Source organism: Anticarsia gemmatalis, chromosome 17 (assembly GCF_050436995.1).
Source record: "Anticarsia gemmatalis isolate Benzon Research Colony breed Stoneville strain chromosome 17, ilAntGemm2 primary, whole genome shotgun sequence".
NCBI lineage: Eukaryota > Metazoa > Arthropoda > Insecta > Lepidoptera > Erebidae > Anticarsia > Anticarsia gemmatalis.
Genome location: NC_134761.1, coordinates 459,096 through 485,104, shown reverse-complemented (window position 1 = coordinate 485,104; position 26,009 = coordinate 459,096). Strand labels below are relative to the sequence as shown.

Here is a 26,009-nt window from a genome sequence, read left to right as displayed (position 1 = left end):
ACCCACATAACTGTACTGTACATAGACAGTCATATAATCTTATTGAAATCCCATTAAGACTGCTCATAACTGTCATATTAGCATTCACTCCTACCTCAACAATTTGCAACACATTGCATTTAAAACTTCAAGTCAAACTATTTATACACAGAGTATTTTTTGCTGGTGTGTCTATTTATACACAGCCACGTGGCAGCCCTGGCGGCAGGCTGCGCGAGACGCATCTGTCATCGTATTAGTTGCACACTTGCGTTGATTGCGAGTTAGGAAACTACGGCTTGCAAAACTATTTAAGTAAGTATTTTACCTTTGATTTCTGGACGTTTCGGGGCAGAATTTTAGTGTTTAAAGTGCGTGCAATAAAGCTATGAATGCAACTGTATTTGATTTAAAGATATTGCATGAAATCCCTTTACAAAATCATTAGGTTTGTTACGTAGATGATACAATTCTGATTACTACAGGCTATTATCTCCCTCGGTGTAATAATATTTTATTCAAAACTATGCCATTTTACTCGTGGTTACTCCATTGCTAGGCACGGATCTCCCTTCGAAATCAGAAAGATGTTAAGCTTTCAGTGATTAAATATGCTAGGTTTACAAAGTCCGGTTTGGAAGCTATGTATTTCTTCAATAACTGTATAAAGTACACTCAGTTAATGTTTCTACAAAACCTTTACCGTTATAACAAGTGATATTTATTAACTTCGATATATAGATGATGCCTTAGGTTTAGAATCCGCTACCACTTGCATTAAAGGCTTATACCACTCAGCTATCTAACTTGAAATTAACATTATCCAAACTTTCCTACACCGCAAAATTGCGTATTTTTTAACTTGCAATAAAAAACGATCGATTTAAGACCTGCTTTGATCTACTTACATAAACGATGGGTAATATCATGGCCTGCGGGCACAGCCTTTGATGTAGAACCTTTTTGCGTAAAATAAGGCTTTTAGAAGAAATTGTTTTAGTGCATGTGATTAGGCCTTTTTTTGAGACGTTTTGGAGGTACTACAAGGTTAGAGAAAGGTTTTTGGTATCGCTATAATAAAATAATGGTATGAATTTTGGTAAAGGTTTTTTAAATATGAACTTTTGCGATGTTGAAGTTTATAATAATATGTTTGAATATTATGAACTTATATTTTTTTACCTTTCTATTAATCCTGAAAATATAGTTTCAGTTTCAGTCGTTTCTTTTTGGTTTTGGAATTTTGTGATATCCTAGAAAGAGATTTAACAGCGCTAACAGCGCTTATTAAGATATGAAAGCGAATAAATAAAGCGAAATAAGTTTGTTAGGAGTACCTAAGCAAGTGGCAGTTTTCGGGCTCTACTAAACCTCATATATGGGAAGAAAGTAAGATTTTATATATGTATTATTTTATTATCATTTAACTTAAGCAACCCCTAACAGACTTAAAAAACCAAAATATCGATCATTCTTCTAACAAATCTTCAGTCTAGACGGCATATTGTAAACTATATTATAAATAACTTATTACACTATTAATTTCAAGCCATTAAACACAAAACCTAAACGACAGTATTATCAAATTACATGAAAAAAGTCTTCGTATGCCCAGTTGTGCCCGTCAGCCGCTAGATGGCAGGTGTGGCCATACAAAAAACCTCCCTCACAATTTGAATATATGATTTTTTATAAAAAATCTTAAGCGCCATAGTTTTTTTGAAACCCTCACTTTATTGATATTTTATTATGAGTCACCGTTTTTTTGTTTGTATGTAAAATGTTATATTGTGTAAAGTCACACTCGACTATTAAGTTAAGGAATGGATATAAATGATCGGGCTTTTTTAACCTTTATTTTTAACTTCTGCCCGCAACTTCGTCTATGGAAATAAGCTCCTGGTGGTAAAAAGTGTTAATCCAGGTTATTTCTGGTCAATATTAGTTTATAGTAAATCTTGATATCTAAAATCTTTAACGAGAGAGTATAATTTTCCACATTTTCGGCTGAAAATCGTTAGGTCTGGCTTTGGCGCCAATTGGCCGAGAATCTAACTAAAAGCATATAAACTAATACTAATCAGAAATAATATAGCCATGAAATACTTTTCAAAATACGTTCAGTAGTATCATAAATTGTCTCTAAGTTCTTTTGTCGCTAACTGTTCCTTACAATAGTCACAATAGTATGAATTGTCAGTGAATTCCTGACTTTATAGCCGCCAGAGCGGTGGGAATGTGTAAATTTAGCCACGGGGTTCAGACTTCATTCATAACGAGGTTTGGAGCCAATGTTGGTGGTACAACGCAAATGTTTGACGTAACGTCTTGCATGATTTGTTACTTGATAGTAGTTTTGTTATTTTAGTGTTTTAAGAGTGTTGTCTGAACGGTGGAGAATGTGAATGAAGTAGGTAGCAGATTCGATTTCCGTGCCTATTGAAGGGTTAGTTCTGTGTGCATAGTTAAAAACATGAAAAAAGCTTATCACCAATGCTCATTCATTAACTAGCTTAAACATTTAAAGGTAACGTGGTCTTGAAGTTATAAAAGCTTTCTTAACTAAGCTTTTTCAAATATTTTTAGATAAAGTAAAGTAATTTTTTTAGTTACGTTCTTACCTTTTGCTAAACATAATAGGTACATTTAAAAACAAATCTCTACATACTATAAACGCAACATCTAAACTATAACATTACAGTAAAATCACTAGAAGTAGACAAATACCAAAGAACGCCAATCATCTCCCTACAAAAGTCTCAAAACTATCCCTAAAATATCCATTTCAATACGTAATTAATTATATCCGGTCATTTAAACCTTCAACTGAACAATGAACTCATTACAATACTTTAACACCTTACATCAATATTTATTGCTCTCAGATCAATGGCAGGGTGTAAACTACCCCTATTTAATGACCATCACACCCCCTTTCAAGTTACATTGTTGCAATCACCAAGTTACGAGTCCTTTCCACTATTTTACATCAAAAAAGGACTTTTTGTTATATTATTATCTTTATTTTGAATGAAATAAGGTTCATATTGTATTGTTTAATAGTTTTTGTAAGCGTATGAATGAGTATTTTTAGATAAAACGTTATTTTACTATCCCGATAGTACGAGTCTCAACTAGGTTAGGTAATCAAATGTTACTTTACGAACTTTGTATGGAGGTCGTTGAATGTATCTTTTTGTTGCTTTTTTATCATAATTCCCACGATTTTGTAACATTTGTAAAATGCAGTTTCCTAATTCCTTTAATCGTAATGAAGGTTAACCTGAATAGTTTTGTATAGAGTAAGCAAATAACTTTTATTTTAATCTACTTATAATAAAAGTAGAGTCTTATAAAGTTACTTTTCTATTACAATTGTTAGTTGTTATAACTCTAAATAAGTGACTAACTGCAACAATAGTTTACAAAGAATCTAACTGTCATTGAATCCTTTGTCTTGACGCAATAAAAGCTAAAACAAATCTAATCGGAAAATGTGAGACGAAATGCCACGTCGTCCGCCGCTCGCGCCGCCATCGACCGACATGATGCAACAGACTAAGCACAATAAACAACAATAACTCTCCGTCTATGGCGCTTTTACAACGCTTTATAATCTATGAATATACACACTACCTGACCAACTCGTTCCCACGACCGAAACAAAAAAATATAAGAAGAACAAAAATGATTTTCACACCTTCGCGGAAAGGTTTTAAGACGGTTTTATTACGAATGTAAAATAATAATGGATGCATAACTTTCTTTGGTTTGCTTTGAACTTTGTAAAGTTTTGGGAAAGTGCATCGTGGCGACATCTAGTTTTAATTCAAGATACTGTGTGGATGTAGCCATCTAGTGGTTAATTTAATAAACATGAAGAACAGTATTTTGTCATTGTAAATAAAACAAAGGATTTTTTTATGCATCAACTAAATAAACAAAAATACCATGATAAAAACTAATAAGCTTTTGAATAAAGAAACAGAAATAAAATGACTTCTATTTTAACAGGGTACAAAACAATGTATACAAGTATTGCAACAAAAAAATTGAAGTGACATCTAGCGGAATACGGATAAACTTTGTAACGCCATCTATAATTTTCTTTATGAAGCGTGTAGTCTTTACTTGTCACAGACACCAGAATAGGAAGTAGACACTTAAAAATACAACAGAGGGCGTTGTTCTAAATTATGTAGGAACAATGCCATCTATCGGCCAAAAAGGGCTACAAACTGTTCTTATAGGAAAGAAAATTAGCCGAAATTTTACTTACCTGAATAAATTCTGTAACGATTGTTTGCTTATAATAACTCATTTTAATATTTAAAGCAACAAACAGACCTTGTCTAGACAATCTCTTAAGTAAAATGACAAAACGTACCTACATCTATTGAAAGTTTTCTATTTTTCTAACCACAAGAGAAAGGAAAATTTACTTAATAGAAAAGTAACTAAGCAATTTCGTATGGTTTGCTTTAGTGGTTACTTCATTTATCTTACTGCTTATCTACATTATTTAAATGAAAGCGAAAATTCCTGAGAAAGTTTTACAAAAAATATAACTAAGTATTTTTAACAGTATGTTTGTAATTTTATTGTAGGTAGAAAAAGTCGTTTTAATCTTTTTTAATGACCCTTTATTAGTCGGCTTACACAATATATATCCGCGATTACCCCCAAATATAACTCGAATATAATCCTACACACATTCGCACTCAAAGAAAACGATAAACGCTTGTTTAATAAGCAGTTACTTGTTACAGCCCCTGTGCAATAAATCGGCGGGAGTCTAATAAACAACTCCTAGCGCCATCTGTCGGCGACACGTGCTCATTACTTACAGCTATAAATCACGGATATCATACGAGAGGGCGCTGCAAGTTGTGTAATTTATCTTCGCGAAAGTTGGCGAGCGGCAAAAGATTGTGTTTATGAGAGCAGTCGTGAACAGGTGCGCGTGATAAGTGATAAAAGTTATACTTTTATAGCTGTAGCAATTGATAATACAAGGGTAGACGAAAAACGGGGTTTTTGTTTGATGTTTTTCACTCTTCCCGACTTTTCGCAGTAGTTATTTCGACTTGGTATCTTTTTTATAAAAGTGTTAGTCTCGCTAGTTATAAAGTAAAGGCGTGTTGTTCAACAATAGGACTGCTAGAAATATAATATTTAAACTCTACGAGAGCTCTCTTTCACGAATCTAACCACAACTTTCTTAATAACATTCTCTCATGCAAATCAAATTATCTAAAATCTTCCAAGATAACACAAACCACACACAATAAGCAATTTAACACAACCCTTACGAGTAACCCGCTTCCAGTTGCTACAGTCTGTGTGCACGTTACATTAATGGCCAATTTAGCAACCACACGTGGCGTGCGCCTTTGTAGAGAGTAATGTATGTGCTATGTGGTGAGATAGTCGAGTGTCCTGAGATTTATTACCGTCTGAGTTGATTTTCGTTAAGCTTTAGTTTGGCAAGGTTTAAAGTTATAGACTAAAATGAAATACTTACAGCTTACACATTGATTACGCTAAAATAATAGTTTTCAATCACAAAGTTAGATTTGTAATCATCCTTTTTCTAATAATAGGATTCCCTCATTACCGGAGGAGACCCTTACATTAATCGGATAAAATAATTATTTGTTTATATTCATCTAACGTAAGTTCTTTATGTAAGCTTACAACTTATGTAATAACTAAAGTGAGTAATATTTCAAGATAACAAGTGAAGATAAACAATCTCTTAAAACTTTGCAGAGAAAGTCAGGTGTAACTCATAAACTAAGGTAGCACACATAACTCGCGGGAACAACAAACAGATGGCGCTGCTGGCAATTACTATAAGTGTCTTTACCTGTTGTGTTGTTTTGTTAGAGGTATGGTTAATGTTTATGGTTATGTTTAAAAAATATGTGTATGAAAATATATTTATTATAGTGAATAAATATATGATTCAGATGTAGTCGTAAAACAGTCAAATACATATTTGTTTTAATGTGCTTTAAACAGCTTTAGGAAATAAAGATGGTTTGTTAAAATTAGGGTTGTAACAAACTGAATTAGTTTAAGCTACCGGTAAACTTGTTTTAAGTGTTACCGAGTTACATACTATTATGTCGAAGGAGATTTGGTAATAGAGACTTAGGTAAAGTAGGTAAAGTAAAGACAAAATTTGATCTCGATTCCAAAAATCTAAGCTGTAAAAGTTAAAATACATCTTAACTTGTTTCAAATTTCATGACTATCATCAAAGTTATAATAATTTGAATTCTAATTACTCTCGTCTATAAGCTCAAAATGAACAGTAGTTAATTAGAAATCAAAGGATGACAAACATAAAGTTGCCAACGAAATATAAAGTCGTGCCGCGGTGTTGCTTGTAAGTCGTAAAATCCTTGCGTCTCCGAGTCGCGAGCCTGAACGAATGTTTAAGTGGAGTAGCGAGTTTCCACTGTCAGTTTAGATTAGAAATAAATAGAGAGATTTTTTGATATTGTAATTTGTTATGATGTTATTGGATTGTTTGACTAAACCCATAATTATAATAAATTATGTGTCTGTTTTAGTGCAGTTTTCATTTATCGATAAAGATTTTTATTACCGAAATCTCGAAGGCTAAAAAAAGGCTAAAGGCTATCTATAGACATCAAAAGAAACGCTAAAAGAAGCGTGTTGATATAAGTAGTATCGCATGGCTCTAACTCTAAATGAAAATATTTTAAAGTTAAAAACTTCAAGATTACTTACAATCTTGATCAACCATACAATTATTAAAACGATGTTTAAGGTTAGTTCAATATTTACAAATCTATGGAAATAGGTTTCCAGAGAAATATGTGTTCTATACATATAATATTTTTCTATTTTATAGACTGAAAAAAAAACTGGTAACGGAATATTTTGCCATTTGCCAACTGTCAAAGTCAAGTGCATCTGTCAACTGGAAACGCACTTTCCAAGAAAATGAAAGAGTGCTTTCAACAGTTGAAGAGTTTCCGGCACATTACCCGCTAATTGTGGCGGGGGTGAAGTACCGTCGTGAGAGGGGAGGAGGGGGGAGGGAGAGAAGACATGATTTCACGCCGCACTGCGCCGCTAGGGGCGCTAGTAGCGTGCAATATTACCACAGATTATAATGACACGTTGGTTTTCTAAATCGTGATTATTTTCTGCGCCGATGACTTTAAAGTGTGATGTCAAAAGTTTTGAGATGAATTGAGCAAGTTATTAAAGGGGGGTTGTGGTGTAACTGAAGGTGTGTCATTTCAAGTTGGATGTTTAATTTAAGTCATTTTCTTATTTGAGCAAAATCAAAATCAAATCATTTATTCATTTAGGTCAAGTGCTGACACTTATGATAGTCAATGATACAGAGAGTGAATTTACCTATAATAAAAATAATTACATTAAAAGCATTTATTTTGTTTCGTATTGGTGGTGTAGTGATGGCCTGTTTCTATTTTTATTAATTGAAACAAAAATGGGTTCACAAAACCGAAATCATATAATCGTAATATTTATAAAACGCAATTTTTTTATTAAACAAAATCCAGTACTACCTCCGCGATCTTATCAGTCCTCCCTAAGCACAAAAGACCTTACAATAATAGTATTTTATAAACCCCACTCATTAACGATAATAATAAAAATAAAACTCAAGATGTTTGCCTTATACTGTACAGTGCCCTCTGGCGGCCCGCGGGGGTACTAGCGGTGTGGTTTTTGATTTTATTTGTTTTAACCCCTCAGACCGTCTGCGGGACATACTTAGAGGGTAGTTATAGGGTTGGGAAGGGGTCGTCGATGATTTTAAGAACTGGTTAAGTGGCATTTTTTATATTTGTTGCCTGGTAGATAAGAAAATTGAATTTTGATTTGTTAATTTCAGTTTATTGACAGACTTTTGTGGATATTTCATGGGTAAACTAGGTTTGTCGTTATTTAGTGATATTATACTCAATCTTTGAATAACTAGGTATAAAATTGTATTTATTCGAAAGGAGTACTAACGAAATTAAAGTCAAATAAGTTAAACAAAGAGAAATTTTTAAAGATCTTCTTTAACAAAAACATATTTTCTCATAAAATAGCGATTAGGTAATTTTAGGGAATTCAAATCCTTGTCTTTGCTTTTTATCCATGAAAAAGACAGCATCCTCTTCCAAAATAATAAGAAAATCAGCTATCGATATTTCCCCTTATTTTCACCTCCCTACAACCCCAGTGGGCAGCATTTAAATGACTTAGACATGTCTCGGTCCCGGGTTCAATTCCCTGGTGGCCACCGTCTGGCTTTACTATCAATATACGACAGATAAACTTGAATATTTCTTCTTTATTCATAACAATATTGGTTTCTTTTTGAAAAGGCAGAGATAACCAATCATGTCTTTTCAGAATATGTATCGAAGTTTTCGAATATTGTAGTATCAGGCTTTTTATGCGTAAAGGGTTGAATGGAGTTGTATGTATTTGTAAGGTTTTTGTAGTGTTATGATTTTATTACGTGGTTTTAAATCATGTAATATTGTGAAATGTTGAGTTAATTAACGGTTCGGACTCCTGCCCAGTAGTTGATATAGATTTAAGATTCCTTATTGTATATTTTGTATATAGCATTTGTCATAGAGCAATTGTCTATCAATCGCTTAAATATTCTTAGTCATTATTAAGATGAGTTATGCATGTTTCTATTCATAAGGAGTCGAACCTTAATCTAGGGATGAATTTACTATAATTTTGTGATCTCTCTTGGATACACGAACATGTCAACAGCTGAAGTTTTAATATTATTTTTATTAACGAGATAAACTTAACAGTCTCTCAGTAATTAAAACAACTGCATAATAAGCAAAAAAAGAAATAAAAATTTAACTTTCGCAATTATATTTAACGAGATTTAAGCAAATTAAGTAAAAAATCCCGAGTCATCAGTAAAACCAATTTAAAAGTTGTGTGATTTCGAGACGACTGGGAGTCGAACCCGGGGCCACCGGTAATTGTTACTGCACTGTTTAATTGCACCCCTAAGTTTAGGGGGTGGAATTAAAAGTGTACTTCGTCTTAACAAATTCTAAGTAGATAAGTTGGAATATTTCGAATTAATTTTACGGTCGTTTTGAGATGAATGGGAATTGAGATTTTTGGACTTTTAGACCGTGGTGCAGTGGTTAAGGTGGTCACGATGCTGATACTTAAAGGACGGGTTTTGGCTTTGATTCCACGTCAAAGAACTATTTGTGATCTACTAGTGTAAAAAGTGGTTTCGGATTTGGTTGTACTTGAAGTTCGTTATATTTAAGCTTGTAAGGAGTCTAAATAACATTTGTTTTCTAAAATTATAAACTGAGCAAACACTTCAAGCCATATTCTCGCCACAACTTTGACCGAGTGCTAAGATTTTTCAGCATAAAGAGTATCCTTTCTTTCCTTTTTCTTTATTTCTACACAGTAACAAACATCCATACATCGATATATACAAACTTTCGTATTATAATACATATAGCAGGATAGTGTCAAATTCAAATAATAAAGTACTACTTATCTACACTTTTCATCGAAAATCCTCTCCCTCTATCCGAAGCATACTGTACAAAAACACTCGCTAACTGAACACAGAAACAAGTAAGTATTGCCCCCGGGCGGCGGCCGTGTTTTGTATCAATTGCAACCGGCCACATGATTTATAGGGTCGGGGTTAAATTGCGACGGTGGCGACACCGTGCGGGGAGTAGCGGAAGATGATTTGTGGGGAATATTTGATTTGACGAGATAATTTAGTGTTCAACACTATTAAAAAGTATTTATTTTTTGGGTGTTTTAGACGATAAATAGAATAGATATGTTTATTAGTTTGTAAATTATATATTGAATCTAGCTTAGAAAAAAATCTGAAGACCCAAATGGTGTAAAAAATTAAGTCTCTTTAATCCAAATTAAATCCCAAAAATATCAGGAACTAATATAATATTATTAAAACAGTAATATTGAATAACAAGTAAGTACTCAAAAAAATACAAAAATAATTATTGTTATTCCGCCCGAACAAAGAAACAAACCCGGGATAACATCCTTTTCAAAATCACTCATTACAAATTACATTATGTTGAATATTAATATTGCCTTGACTGTCTTTACAATAACGGCCTAACGTGACTGCTACTAGACTGTTTTATAAAACCCTAAATACATTTTATAAATCGCTAATATGTAGTACAATGTCCTCACCCTGTGGGTAAGGGATGTGTTTCGGCTAATACCAAGCTGTGTATGAATAAACTAGCTGACCCGCGCAACTTCGCTTGCGTCACATAAGAGAGAATGAGTCAAAATTTCCCCGTTTTTGTAACATTTTTCACTGGTTTTTTTTTTTTTTTTTTTTTTAATAACCCATATCTGTCCCACTGCAGGGCAAGGGTCTCCTCCCAAACGAAGGGGAGGGGTTAGGCCTTGAGTCCACCACGCTGGCCAAGTGCGGGTTGGGGACTTTGCATGCCCTCAATAAATGTATTAAACAAATTTTTAGGCATGCAAGGTTTCCTCACGATGTTTTCCTTCACCGTTAGAGCAAGTGATAATTATTTCTAATACACACATAACTTCGAAAAGTCATTGGTGTGTTGCCTCGGATTCGAACCTGCGACCACTTGCGTGGGAGGCGCCAACTTAAACCACTCGGCTATCACTGCTTATAAATTATATTTCACTGGTACTCTGCTCCTATTGGTAGTAGCGTGATGATATATAGCGTATAACCTTCCTCGATAAATGGACTATCTAACACTGAAATAATTTTTCAAATCGGACCAGTAGTTCCTGAGATTAGCGCGTTCAAACAAACAAACAAACTCTTCAGCTTTATAATATTAGTATAGATTGTCCGGATTACTTACTACGGGCTACGGGCTACGTGTAAAAAAGTACTGTTGTTTTACTAAATCCTGTTGTAGGGAGAGAATGAAAGAGATGTGGATTGTTTTTATCGAGTGTTGCAAATCAAATTCTAAGTTTTTAAAGAAAATTATTGTTGGAGAATTGTTGAATTATTGTTGAATGTATTTAAGTATATATTAACCGACTTCAAAAAAGGAGGAGGATCTCAATTCGACTGTATTGACTCCAGAAGTAACAATATTTGTAAATACATTATGTAATGCAGTTACAAATATTATTATTTTTTACGTTTTAGTTTGTTTTAGAGTATTTTTGGTTTGAAGTCGGTTTTTGTACGTGTTGGTGTTAAGAACGACTGTCTTAATACATATTATAAATAATAGTTTTAACTATAAGTAAAGGAGGAGAAAGCACGCTATGTGTGCAGATGGTGGAATTTGCAACCCTTTCAAGTTAACCGTTAAAACAAATTATAATTTATTTATAATAACTTAAAAATCATTGATATGTTTCCGCAAGTCCAAACTTTCGACCAATTATAATAATATTATTGACGAATACATGGCGAATGTTTTAAATTGAAATGACACATATTATATTTTCTGATACGAATCATATGTACGGTCCCTGAAGCCTTTCAACAGCCATATTATTATAATAATTCAGCCTAAATATTTCCTACAACGTCAAATTCTATTCCGTCTTCAAATTGATTGTCTCAGTTCCCCAATGAAGATATTACGTCGCTACGTGTCCTGGGTAGTAAGCAGTGCTGTAATGAACACGTACCACGTTAATTGAACGATGCTATGAATGAAGCTTATGCGCTTACGGCGAAACTTATTGAATGAAGGGAGACAGTTTGATAAATATGTTTTTATTACATAGACTGAGGTGAAATTGTTACTTATATGAGGCAGATGGAGATAACTTTTGATAAATATACTTTTTTTTTATATATTTCTGTATTTTTTTTTTCTTTAGAAACCTTTCCCGTGTCATAAAGACGGTTTTATAAAAAAACAATAAGTCCATTTGGTTGGACTGTCATTAAGTTTTGCGCTTAGAAATACGTTCGATTGATGATTCATTTTTATATCGACGTAAAACGTCGTATAGTTTGGAGTGAATTGATATGTGTGAAGAAAGTATTCATTGATCAGGTTCATTTATTTAATATTATACGATAATGGCTTTTATGGATAAAATAATAAAAGACGACTAATAACTAACGATTATAAAATCTTATAAAATCCTTTATCAATATGAAAGGTATACCAAAAAAACTGTTATTTCTGGCTTTTTGGCTATGTAGGTCGCAGAAATCAATATTAATTACGATAAACTAATATTATGTGCATCAACTTACCTGCTAGCAGTCGGCCGATGACTTAAATTCACCATAATCCAATAACATTGTTGACACAATTCCACAAAACATTTTTATATTTAGGAATCCAAAACTCAATAAATCTTATTCTATGTTATTTTAAACTCTGAAGCACGATTAGAATCTAAAATTATTTATTACTACGCGTATTTCTTTAACACACGTGCACAACATTTCATTGACTACCCACTTATTTTTATTTTTTTGTTAGCCTACGTTTATACAATAAAAGGCAAAGGCGTCTTTCGTAAACTGCCAAATCCCATTTACGAAAAAGAAAAAACTCGCTTCTGAGACTTCGCTGTCTATCACCAGGCTATATCTCATGAACCGTGATAGTCAGACAGTTGAAATTTTCACAAATAATGTAATTCAGTTGCTGCTATAGTTAATTCAAAATTATAGCTATCTATCCATCGTATGGTTAGTGGTCAAACTAGTGTCAAAGTTGTTCAAGCCGCCCGAAAGGCCTTTGACGTGGCTTAACGACTGTTAATCTTAATTGACAACAATCGGGATCGACCTCCGAAACACGGAGACGCTCAGTTCAAATACCACTATGCGGACACCCATCTATAGAATGACCGCGCCGACGGTTGCTTAACTCAGAGATCGTTTACCGACCGGTGAGCACAACTGGCTATGAGCGCCTGTATATAAAATTATAGCTTATAAGAGTGATGAAGAGGTACGTACCCGGTCACACGGCGCCGGTGCATGTAGTTGCCTCGCCTGTCCTCTGCCGAGTGCGTCTCGTTTCCTCTGCGCGCTGAACAGCCGCAACTCCTTGCGCTCCTCGTCTGACAACGCGTGGCAGTAGCGGACCTGGAACATGGCAGAAAAGCCTTTGAAGAATACCTTATGATTGGGATTGAAGTTCTATCTTAAGGTTGCAGGATCACTCATTTGCATTCTGATTGATAGTTGCATAGTGTACGTTTCCAACACACATTGTTGCTGGCAGGAAAGAAAAGATACAATCTTCAATAAATTCTACATGAATTAGAGCAAGGTCTGGAAAAAATTGGCTTGAACTAGGATAAAGATATATATTCTCTTATTTCTTATTATCTTATAAAATATATGAAGTTATGAAAGGCTTATAAAGTGTTTTGTTTCTTTCACTCCTTAGCGAAATGAAAAAGAGAAAACATATTATAGTAGCTTTTTAACTAAAATAGGTTTATAGTGTGTTTAGGAATAAGAAATAGCTAAATATAGAAAATAAGGTGAATCATCTTATCACCCTGTTAAATTCCGTATCTTTCCCTTATGCATAATTGCTTGTAAATTTTCTTTATCCATTTGGGAGATAGAGAAAAGTGGTATAGAGAAATTGGGTGTTGTATGAAAACAATGAATTCAAGTGGTTTTGACAGATTTTGTTTCAAAAGCAACGATGTAATTTTATTGAAATAGTATTAGTTAGTAATAAAATATGTTGTATGTCTTACGTTGCCTACCTCGTTGTCTTGCGGCGGCAGCTGCTGCAGGAGCTGCTTGAGCCTGTACCTCTCGCCCACGCTGTTCACGTACGGCACCTTGTCTTCTGGCAGTGCGGAGAAGTACAGGTGCACCTGGAAACAGGGAGGATACAGGGTTAAGACTTTTAGGAATAGAAGTAAAGAAGAGACTGACTGATGACAGCGTACAGTCAAAACTAGTGAAAAATGTTGTATGAAGATTCCTTAGGAAGTGTGGAGGTGCAGTAAGGGAAGATTTTGGGTAATTCTCCCTCGAAGTGGGTGAAATGCCACACGGCCAAAGCCGCAAGCGGAAAGATAGTTACATCTATTGTTGGTAATGCTGAAGCTGATGACATTTTTAAAGTTATTCTAGGAATGAATTCTTACATTACATTTACAAAATGTAAATGTTTAAGTTATTATTTAATTACTTAATCATCGTATTTATGAGGCGTAAAAAGTAGAATGCCAGGATCGCCTGTTTACGTCTAAAAAGTCTGCGACATCCACTTTTTAAGAGTTTCATGGTAGAAATCTCAGGAATAACTCCTTGACTCACATAGGCGACTATAACACTGGCGTTGCATACTTTCCTTATGAAAGTTATCCCAAATAATATTATCAGAACATCAACAAATAAAGTAGCAGACAAAACTAATAAACTTTCCTATAAATAACGTGATAGCCGAGTGGTTTAAGTTGACACCTCCCACGCAAGTGGTCGCAGGTTCGAACCCGAGGCAACACACCAATGACTTTTCGAAGTTATGTGTGTATTAGAAATAATTATCACATGCTCCAACGGTGAAGGAAAACATCGTGAGGAAACCTTGCACGCCTAAAAATATGTTTAAAACATTATTGAGGGCATGCAAAGTCCCCAACCCGCACTAGGCCAGCGTGGTGGCCCCAAGGCCTAACCCCTCCCTCATTACGGGAGGAGACCCTTGCCCAGCAGTGGGACATTAATGGGTTAAATTTATTTATTATTATAAATAACGTTACACTAACTCATTAACTTAGTACGTGGTGGTCATAAGGAATACGATGGGGGACAAATAGTCCAGTGGGGGACACTGGGGGACGGAGGGGGGACGGTGTAGGACACTGATACGCGCATTAAGAGATTATTGCTCAGAAATATGAGCCGTTATACCGCTCTGTAATTGATTTAGTAGCGAAGGTGTAGATTTATGGGATCGGTACATTGTTTTTGTTATTTTTCTTTTTATATACAGACTTCCTTGTTTAATACCCAGTGCTTCCTAAGAATCTCTTGTTTTGACAATAATATAGTTCAACAATTTAGAAGAGAGCCTTATACGGCAAGTTCAGGGGTGGCAGAGGTACGCAAAATTTTAAATTTTAAACGTCTCTGATTCTCAGGTTTATTCAACGGCAGGTTGTCTATTTGCTACTACTACTTTCAGAATTTTTAAATATACTTCTTGCTCTACAATTTTGATATTAGTGCTCAGCTAAAACTGAAAGAACTTGCAAAAGTTTTATATACAATATGTTAAGTGAACAGATTTTTTTTTATTTAAATCTCTATCACTGGAGAAGGGCCTTTAAATCCAACTCCACGTGGATGGAGTCGCAAGCACAACCTTATTTTAAAAAAAGTGAGTCGATAAACTTGTTAAGTCCAAATATTTACTTCAATAGAAAAAGCCAATCCTTCTTACTAAATAGGAATTGAATTCTGTTCACGACCATAATCTATCGGACGTAACTTCGAAGTCTTACAAAAACATGGAAATATTGAATAGTTTATAATTATTAACACGAATATATTTATGTTAATAGTGCTATGTTATTAATTTAAAACGTGCAACACGTAGATAGTTGTTATATTTAGATTGCTACGTGACTCCCATAAATAGCCTCTGTGATGGTGTTAATGAATAAAATAAGGTTTAATGATGTGTGTAAGAATGTGTCTTAGTTAGTAATCTAGTTTTTGTATAAGTACAGTGAAATAATGAAATGTATATTTATAAAGTTGTTGATACTTATTGAAGTGTTAAATAAAAACTGCCAAGTGCGAGTCGGAATCGCGCACAGAGGGTTCCATACTATTTATATAAATAAAAAAAACACGTATATCGTATGGCGACTCTCCTTAATGTTTATTTTTCAACTTTTGGTATGTATATAGGGAATGGAAATACATAATTTGTGATTTTCAGCTTCCAAACTATTACGGTTTATGAGATAGAGTTTGGTGACATACGGACATACGGATAGACAGCGGAGGCTTAGCAAGAGAGTTTCAATTTTACCATTTGGGTACGTAAGCCTAAAAAGGATCTGATAGGATTTTGCTATTTATTGTATTTAAACGAACTTTTAGTGTGTGTATTCGCAGTAATGGTCATTTATCTTAACATCTTGGTGAACCTTTGCACGTTTAAGAGTACATGACTATTAGATATGCGACCCTTTTTAAATATACATTATATTAGATTGGTTGTAAGATGTACAAGTCAAACGGAATTTTAGCCCGAGAGCCAGTGTCTTAAACTTAAAATTCATCGTTGTCCCCCCGACCCCCCCTTCTTACAGGAGGGCGAGGAGGCGAAGGGAGTCATTTTAATTTTTTGCTTGGTTGCCCTCACTTAATAGTTTATTTTTACTGTAATTATAAATACTCGAGATGCTTGGATTTTGGTATTCAAAGTGCGGCGTCATTATACGAGGTAGGGTGACTGTTGTTTAAGTAAGAGTATGGATGATACTTTTGAATTTTAAATAGGAAATTTACGGTATAGTCCAGTCAATTAAGCTTAAATTAGGTAAGAATCTCGGAATTCGAGATACCCAGCTGTAAGTCTGTAAATACTTGTATATTGACACCCTAAAAGTTGTCTCAAAACCTACATATGGTAGGGTGTACGCAACTATAAAATTTCAAGGTCCAAAGTCCCAAAAACCGGTTTTTTGAGCTGTTTTTGTAAATATCTAATTTCCTATGGAATTTTTGCATTCGTATTCATTACCAATATTGTACAGTATAAAATTCTCTACAAATTTTGTTTGAATTTTTTTTTTACGGTCAACCGTTTTCGAGATAGAGGGCGGAGAGCGCGCGGTCACAGGATCATTTCAAGTCAACCGGTGCCTCCGGTCGAAGATGCGCCATATATATTATAGTTGATGAACTATCGATAAATCAATGATTAATAAATATTTGTCAATTTCTATTAACTATTACATTATTTTTTATCATTTTTTTCATAACCTATCCACTTTTTATTCAGTATTAATTAACTTATCAACACTTACCTGCCCATGTAATTGCAGAATTTTTCATGAAAATATAGGCACTATATTTGAATTTTAACCTAATTAATATTAATAACTTCTTACATGATGAAAAAAAAACAAATAAATCAGTATTATTGAAAAGATATAGATTAAATATAATTATGAAGAAAATGATGACACCAATGACTTTTCGAAGTTATGTGTGTATTAGAAATAATTGTCACATGCTCCAACGGTGAAGGAAAACATCGTGAGGAAACCTTGCATGAATAAAATTTGTTAAATACATTTATTGAGGGCATACAAAGTTCCCAACCCGCACTTGGCCAGCGTGGTGGACTCAAGGCCTAACCCCTCCCTCATTACGGGAGAAGACCCTTGCTCAGCAGTGGGACAGTAATGGGTTAAATTTATTTATTATTATAATCATTGATTTATCGATAGTTCATCAACTATTTATGGCGCATCTTCGACCGGAGGTACCGGTTGACTTGAAATGATCCTGTGACCGCGCGCTCTCCGCCCTCTATCACGAAAACGGTTCACCGTAAAAAAAAAATTCATACAAAATTTGTAGAGAATTTTATACTGTACAATATTGGTAATGAATACGAATGCAAAAATTCCATAGGAAATGAGATATTTACAAAAAAAGCTCAAAAAACCGGTTTTTGGGACTTTGGACCTTGAAATTTTATAGTTGCGTACACCCTACCATATGTAGGTTTTGAGACAACTTTTAGGGTGTCAATATACAAGTATTTACAGACTTACAGCTGGGTATCTCGAATTCCGAGGTGAACTTACTATAATGACTGGACTAGTAGGACAATAATTAACATAGCAATACATTGATGATCTTATTATGAAGATTTTTGCTGTAGTGTTTTTATTGCGGCTACGTGAGACTCGAATGATTTAAGATGCGTCTCTCACGAATGTGGTTCAATGTGGTCGAGTGTTCTAACCTGAGGCAACATACTAGTGACTAATCGAAGTTATGTGTGTATTAGAAATAATTATCACTGGTTTCAACAGTGAAGGAAAACATCCTGACCAGCGTGGTGTACTCGATGTCTAACTCCTCCCTCATTCCGGGAGGAAACCCTTGTCCAGCAATGGGACATTAATAAGTTAGATTTTTATGTTCAGACATTACTCTTATTGGACGAAAACTAGAAGAAAGGCTAGGCTCATGATGGAGGGGTAAAATAGTCACAAAAGAACGTTGCTTTTATATTATACTAGCTTTTACCCGCGACTTCGTCCGCCACTCTAATTTTCCCATTATGCGTCATTTTCCCGGGGTAAAAAGTAGCCTATGTCCTTTCTCGGGTATCAAAATATCTCCATACCAAATTTCATGCAAATTGGTTCAGTAGTTTAGACGTGATTGAGTAGCAGACAGACAGACAGACAGACAGACAGACAGACAGACAGACAGAGTTACTTTCGCATTTATAATATTAGTATGGATAGTATATAGTATGGAAGTATGGATTTTGTGACAATGTAGTAAAGTGACAATCTCTACAAATACACATTTTCTGGTACCTCTACCTCCGTCGGACCGCCCGCGGCAAGTGCGTATATGATTATAATATTTTGAAGTGATTACGACGCAGGTTCCCGGTACCGATGAGTTTTATGCGACAACTACATATAATGTATGCGGGGTTCGTTCCCGGGTGGGAATTTATTGTCGTACTAACTTATAACTCCACTTTGACCTTAGCTAGTTAGAGAAAAATAATAAATTGTTAAATTATTGTTTTTTGGTTTTGCTTAATGTAAAATAATTTTTATGTGCTGGAAAGATAAAATTTATAGTTATTGCTAAGTCGTTTTACGTGACAGTAATTAATTCTTATCGTTAATTTCAAACTAGTTACCAATCGGTACATTCATTTATTCAATTCTGCCCCTTTCAAAAACCTTAAGGCATTTTTAGCCACTGGTTTCGAAGATACCTCAGTATTTACTTACTCATCAACACCTTTTATTCGAGAACCATTTTGTTTTGGCCATACTCAATGGATTTTTTTCAAACATTTTGATAATTCTTCTTATAGGATAGGTACTTTACATGATTCTGTCGAGATCTTAACATCCTAAATTAAGAAACATCATTATCTACACGCAAATCTTAAATCAAAATAAAAACAACGAAATGTTCTAATGATACATAAGACATTGTGAAATGAACGCAGCATGCGCGGCTATTACGCATCATTAGACTCTGTCGACGAATCATTTGTTACTTATTATCTGCACATTATATCTTGGGCACAGTTTGTCAAGTCATTAAGGGCAAAATACTTTTTCTTATTTATATCTTTTCGAAGAGCTTATTGGTGTAATAAGTCTTATACCTTTTGTTGTATTCTCATTTGCGGGGTGGATTCAAGGTTTAATTCGTCCTTCGTTCGCCCAGCAGTGGGACAGTAATAGGCAAAAAAACTGTTTTAGCACCAATTTTTCTAAGCATTTTATTCCCTATATTATAAAGTGTTAAACAGTAGTCTAAATCCTTGTTTTAAAGCATTGTAACTGTGTTCATATGGATTAACAGATTAGCACAAATATATATGTGATGATAAACTTTATGTGAGCCATGTCAAAATCCGTCCAGTATATTTTTCTTGACAGAGAGAGACGTCATCTATCCTCAGAAGAACACGTTTGGTTCGGACTGTTATAGCAAAGATAACAGTTGGATGTATAGTCAAGATATAAGTATACAAGTTAATATTTAAAGAAATGATAGCCAAGAAAGCCTACCACCGATCCTAATTATAACTAAACGTTAGTAATTCATTGTCATATACCTGTGACTAATATGATTAATTTAATACCTTTCACCGTCGTCTGATTTATGCGACAATTCATTTGCGCACGACATAGAACATTTTGCACCAGGATACCTACTATTGTGTTCTTTCACCGCACCTCTCGTTGCATTAGTTTTACATTTAGCTCTCGACTAGCAGAATTACGAAGCTTGTGTTTATCCCGGGTTTTCTACCATTCCTATACAAAACTTTATCATTATCGAGTCATCAGTTTAGACCTGAAATGTTAGTCAGGTAGACAGATTTCAAGGCTTACGATTTATGTATGAATTATAATAATAATTTAAAGTTATTAAGAACCCTTAATTACAAACATTTGAATATCTAAATTTAAAATGACTGTCTCCAATCAATAGCGTAGCTTTAAAACCTCAACCGTCCATTTTGCAGGACACTTTCATCCGTACCCGCCGTGCCAAAAACGAGCAAACATTTAGAAACAATAGCTTAGCGGACAAAGAGCTATTGTGGTGCACGGGCCCCTCACAATGGGCCCTGTGGTTAAAGCAAAAGTCCCTCTGTCCGTTTGTCCGTCCACGTTCATAGTTATGTGTGAATGCTAATTTTTGCTTTGAACCATTTTTGCGTATTGAAATGGGAGTGTTTTCATTTCAAGGTATTTTTTATGTAAGTTTAAGTAAAGGCCTTTAGGGTAAGTATGTCTGGAGATATTACAAAATGGAGAAAACCTTCTAAAATCTCTCGACTGCTGTAACAGTCCGTGGTGTTTAAGGAAAATTGAACTTATTATATCATTGAGGTGAAACGATCTTTCTTTTGAATATTGCAGTATATATTGTGTAGCTCATAAGTTATAAGTATAGCACAAATTCTATAAAAAATGTCTTAAAAATCTACATATAATTACCTGCTCTGGCCTGAGCCCTGGCGGCACCCACGTATACTCCTCCAGCGCGCATCCTGAATCATCATCCGATTGCGAGTGTCTGTGAGGGTCCCCCGGCTTCATGAGCCTCTCAGCGTGCTCCAGCAGCCCCCGGAACTTCCCCTGGGGGACAGGGTGGGGGGACAACGACATCGCAGACTGAGGAGACTGCGGCGACTGGTAACTTTGCCCAGGGTTGTTTAACTGAGATACAGAATGACTATGGAGAAGGCCAAATTCTGGGTAATTTTGCCCAGAAACTGGTTGACTTCTTCTGAAGTTTGGATAGGAGTATGGGTGTGGGGAATTTGATTGGCTAGGTGCTGAAGAGCCGCTGTGAGAAGGTTGTGGTGACGGGAGTGAGGGGAGCAGTCGGGGGGATGTGAGGGGGGATGCCGGCGCGGGGGGCGGCGGTGATGAGGCTTGCTCGTGTAGTGGTGGCGGTGATGATCCAGTTGGTGATACCACACAGTTTCGACAGACGGGCCTGGAAAGATGAGAAAATTTCATTAGTGTAACTCTTTCAGATACATATTCGGCAAGCCCTCGATGTATAGGAGTACTTAGAAACTAGGGCTCATTGACAAAATAGTCAGTCAGCTTTTTACAGTTTACTAGCAAGGTATTTTAATAGTAAAGACAATTATCATCATTAAAAAAAAACATAATTTTATAAAAAAGGTTTATTTTCTTTGGCAAAACGGTAGTTATTATGTAATAGGGCTACTCATTTCTATGCGTTATTTTTTCTTATAACAAATAACTTATTTACTGCACACTACAATAACAATAATGTACGCAGCATTACAAAGTAAGATAGTATCTGGAGTGTCATGTCCGAGGTTCGATTCCATTAATAGCGCGCCGTGAGTCGTTGTCTTGATTGATCTGTCACTTTATCATTTATCTTACCGATAACTATCTGGAGGTCATTAATTATTTTGTAATTGTTGAGAGAAATTGTATCATTTTAAATTTTTCATGTGAAACTGCTCTCAGTTTGCGATTGTTGATTATGATCACCTATATATACAGTATACACCTTTTGAGAACTTTTAATAAGTAAATATATATACATAAAAAGGTCACCGTCAGCCTCATAAACTAGCGGATCACTGATGTTTTAAATTCTGAATTTGGTTAATCTGACCCTTATACCTATAAAAGCTCTCTTCTAAGTTGTTGGACTTTAAGAATCGAATCTGGGTCTTTATCTACTTATATGCATAATCATGACCACCTTCTCTCCTCCTCTTTAGTAGTAGTTAAGTCAAAAAAATGTATTATCATTTAGACTGACACATTTAACTCAATTATTTAGATTCAAAGATTCTTCATATTAAACATTCTAGATTTACACTTCACCTAAACGTATTACAACAGAACTAGTACTTAATAACACTCATAATATTCCTAACTACACACTTAAACTATAAAAGTCATGGTGTAATGGTATAAACTTATAATTCTACACCATAAGACTATAACAATTAAATATAGTGCGAAACTATCATAAAACTGCAAGAAAGTTACCATGAGAAAATGTCTTTATTAAGATCTAGATACTATCCGTTACTCTATCTATCTATGAAAATCAGTAATTTGTATACTGTGGATAGATTATAGAAATTGGATAACAATGATATCCAGAAGTATTAGTTTGCGAGCTCTATAAAGTGTAATTTTTCGATCTGATAGCCCGATTTATTAAATACCATTTTGTTTAAAAGCCTTTTAAGTAACAGTGTTTGTTAATTTGTTTATTAAGAAGTTATGTCCTATGATTTCTAGAAATTCATTGCAGGGACAAAGGTTGATCTGTTAATACATATTTCGTACTAAGTTAACATAACTATTAGTGCAGAAAGTTGATTAGCCTAAACTCTAAAACCATTTATGTAAAAAAAATAGGCTGAAAGGAGAATACTTCCATGTTTCGTTTCCTCTTAATTAAAAGGGAAGAGTCCTTTAATACTCGACAATCATATAAACCACCAGTTAGACCACCAAAGCGACTTAATAATATAACTTTTTTACTAATATTTCTCATAGCACTTGTCACTCTATCTTCCGTTGTAAATGTATAACACTTTCTAATAAGTGATCGCAGGAAACGCCGCAGGATGCAACTACAATCAACTTTTACTCATCGTGATTTACATTGCCTTGTACGTCTTATACTGCGGTTTAGAAATCGTACATTTATTCTAGAAAGACTTACTTAGTAAGAGATAAATGGGATATTTTTACATACTATGTGTGATATAGCTACTGACGAAATTAAGTCACTTCTAAGGTTTTATCTGAGACAAAAACGTGGTGAGTTTTTCTCTAAACATCCTTAGGACACTGGAACGCTATTTAAAAACGTGGAGATTTCTATTCGTAATTGTATCATTCACAAAAATAAAAAAATACTTTTTTGTTTTAACGTTTATTCATCAAGCTACCGAAAACTACAAAATCTATTGAGATTAAAATAAAACAACATTAAATTCCAAATCAAATTACCAATCATATCAAACCAAACTATCTCGAAATCAACTGCATAATCCCGACCAATCAGAGCCGTCATACGTCGAAGTCTGTCAGTTAGCGCAACTTGTCAGTGCTATCCGTCAAGCGTGCCCTTTGAGGCACCGCCGAGCTCTCGATACCATCGAGAATAGAATCGATACATCAAACCGGTAATGCTGATGTTGATGATAAAGTATTGTTTTGTATTGGTGCAGGAGTTATATTGTTGGGTATGAGCAGAGGTCCCGGGTTTTTTTTAATGTACTGATTTTTACAGTTCTTTAAGTATCTTTACAGAATCATTTTAGGAATGAAAAAAGTCTTGAGTACAGTCGGTTGAGTATCTAGTGGTTAAGGTGCTCACACACCTCTTCTGCGTTTGCAGGTTGTAAGTTCGATTTCCGGAGCAAAGCATTGTGCGATCTACAAATGCTTGTTTCGGGTCCATTTTTTTTCAAGTCTAATAATGAATGATAGATGGATTAGGCATTTGTATGCCCTCTCACCTATTTGTGCACCTTAGTGTCTGATGTTTATATGTTTGTAACAGCCCCCGTGATACTAGATCGATTCTTAGTGTGACAGTTGTCTTATTAAAGCAAAGATAAAACAACCTCTATCTACAACTTATATATAACTTGTAAAATCTTCATTCACACCTTAAAATGACACAATACCACAAAAAATCCGATTGATAGACTCGTAAAAATTTATCGACTAAATATAATAATATAGTCAATGTGTTTATAGTCAAAGTGGGCGTAGATAGCATATAAATCTTTTTGTCAACAGATCTGTGAAGATATGAACACAGTCGGTAGCTAACAGTGGCTTTTATAGCTACACTTGGCACCGAGGTGTTAGATTACATAGAATTTTATGTTCTTTTGATAACTTTGTTTAGTATTTATAGTTTTTTATACGAGGTTTGTTGTTGGGAATGTTCTCTGTTTTATATTTGGCGAAATAAGAAAATCTTACAAATAGTTACACCGATAGCACTTATCCATTTTTAACTGAGCGAACTTGAGTTTAGTTTTTATCTTGTCTCGTTTATTCTCTCGTTTAGTAAAGTTTAGTTAAAAAAAAGGGAAGACATCTCCCGCACTAAGAATTGCTCTTGTGTCGTCCGGACTTTTACAAACATACAAACAACGGACACAAAGTACAACCACACCCGAAACAATGATTTGTGGATCGCACAAATAATTGTCTCGTGTGGGAATCGAACCCATGACCTCTCGACGCAATGGTAGCGGCGTGTCGACCTAAACCACTGAGGACAGAGGCAGTCACAGTCAGTTTATACATTCAAACACTTATTTACTGTGCAGCTATCTATAGAATAAGCATTTTTAGTTGAAAGGAGCAAGTAAAAGTCCCAGATATTGCTAAATTAGGGACCGCTTTCAATAATCTATCGTCGGTAAGCGTACAAGTTACGTATTACTAGCCCAGCTAGAATGCAGGCTTGTTATATAAAAGTCTCTTGCTGAATATAATCTTAGGCTATCAAAAACAGCCTTAAATTTAAATGTTGTAAGGCCACTGAGGATACTAAGAGGCTCGTTTGCCATCGCATTCAGATATTATTTCAAAAAGCAAGTCAAACCCAAACGGCTTGAACAACTTTGACACTATACTGACCACTAACGAAAGTAAAGACCGGCTTCCGGCGCCGATTGTAAATACCTTAAACTTCACATACCAGTTACTTTCCACCAATACACTCATGCAAATTTAAACTATATAGTTGTATTAATAAGGTTGATTATTGCAGGTGTGTATTTGAACAGTTTTTTAAATAGTATAATGTAAGAGAGATGTTATAAATAGGTAAAGTGTTGATCTTCTATATGTAGAGTCGGTTGTTCGTTTTGTTATGTTAATATCTCCGTTATACGGCATACGATTAAAATCTCAACTATGTGATGATTCTATCACTTTGTGCGTGTGGTGCAATGGTGATAGATAACGCAATTGTAGTTAGGTTTGATTCCCATGAAAGACATTTTTTTGTGTTTGGAACAGATCGATGGTTTATATTTTTATGATTTGTATGTTTGTAAAGTCGATAAAAATATTTTGTATGCTTATCGAAAATTATCCCTAATTATTTTTATCTCAACTCAAGGAACTCCATCTATAGTCTGACAACTTAGTAGATTGTCCTGGTATGAACGATTTATTTAGAACAATTGCTGTATCAAACAGGCCACCGTCAGCTTTAAGGATAAACCTGCTCATCAGTGATGTTTAAAATTGTGAAGTTTGTATACCTCCGCCAAACACGTACTTTACATATGTATAGGGCTCTTTATAAACTTGTTGAATTATATCTATGTTCGACAACATTGAAAAGATTTCTAATAGTCTGTTATTTTTTTTGCAGTAAGCTTTTATTAATATTGAACAAGAATTAAGAGAACAGCATTTTGTTTAGATACACTCTTTGTTTTAAGTACCAAACATAAAATCTATGTCTATAACACTAATCCATACAAGACACATGTAATTCCCTCTTTTGTATAAAGCCACTGTGTTCCGTCATGGTACCGTCGCACACAACTCACACACATCTAACAACATGAACAAGAATTTCACACTCATTGTCATTTATTGTCACTCATTGTCCTCGCTTGTCAACGCGACATCTGTTTTACATGGCTATACATGCATTATTTATTATGTCTATAAGTAGAGAACATTTTTGATAAGTTTAAACAGGATGAAAATTAGAA

General features: G+C 34.6%; 1 protein-coding gene across 12 annotated transcripts in view; it reads right to left on the bottom strand.

Annotated features, from left to right (window-relative positions):
• LOC142979695 (uncharacterized) overlaps positions 1 to 26,009 on the bottom strand; it is a 397,988-nt gene that overhangs the window by 76,581 nt on the left and 295,398 nt on the right. For 11 of the 12 annotated variants that reach the window (XM_076124778.1, XM_076124777.1, XM_076124776.1 and 8 more), the window contains 3 exons: positions 20,734 to 21,238; positions 13,732 to 13,854; positions 12,974 to 13,102 (listed from right to left, as the gene is read on the bottom strand). In XM_076124778.1, coding sequence (XP_075980893.1) covers positions 12,974 to 13,102; positions 13,732 to 13,854; positions 20,734 to 21,238 — 757 coding nt within the window. The remainder of the gene's footprint in view (positions 1 to 12,973; positions 13,103 to 13,731; positions 13,855 to 20,733; positions 21,239 to 26,009) is intronic. The other variant, XM_076124770.1, reaches the window with a different exon arrangement.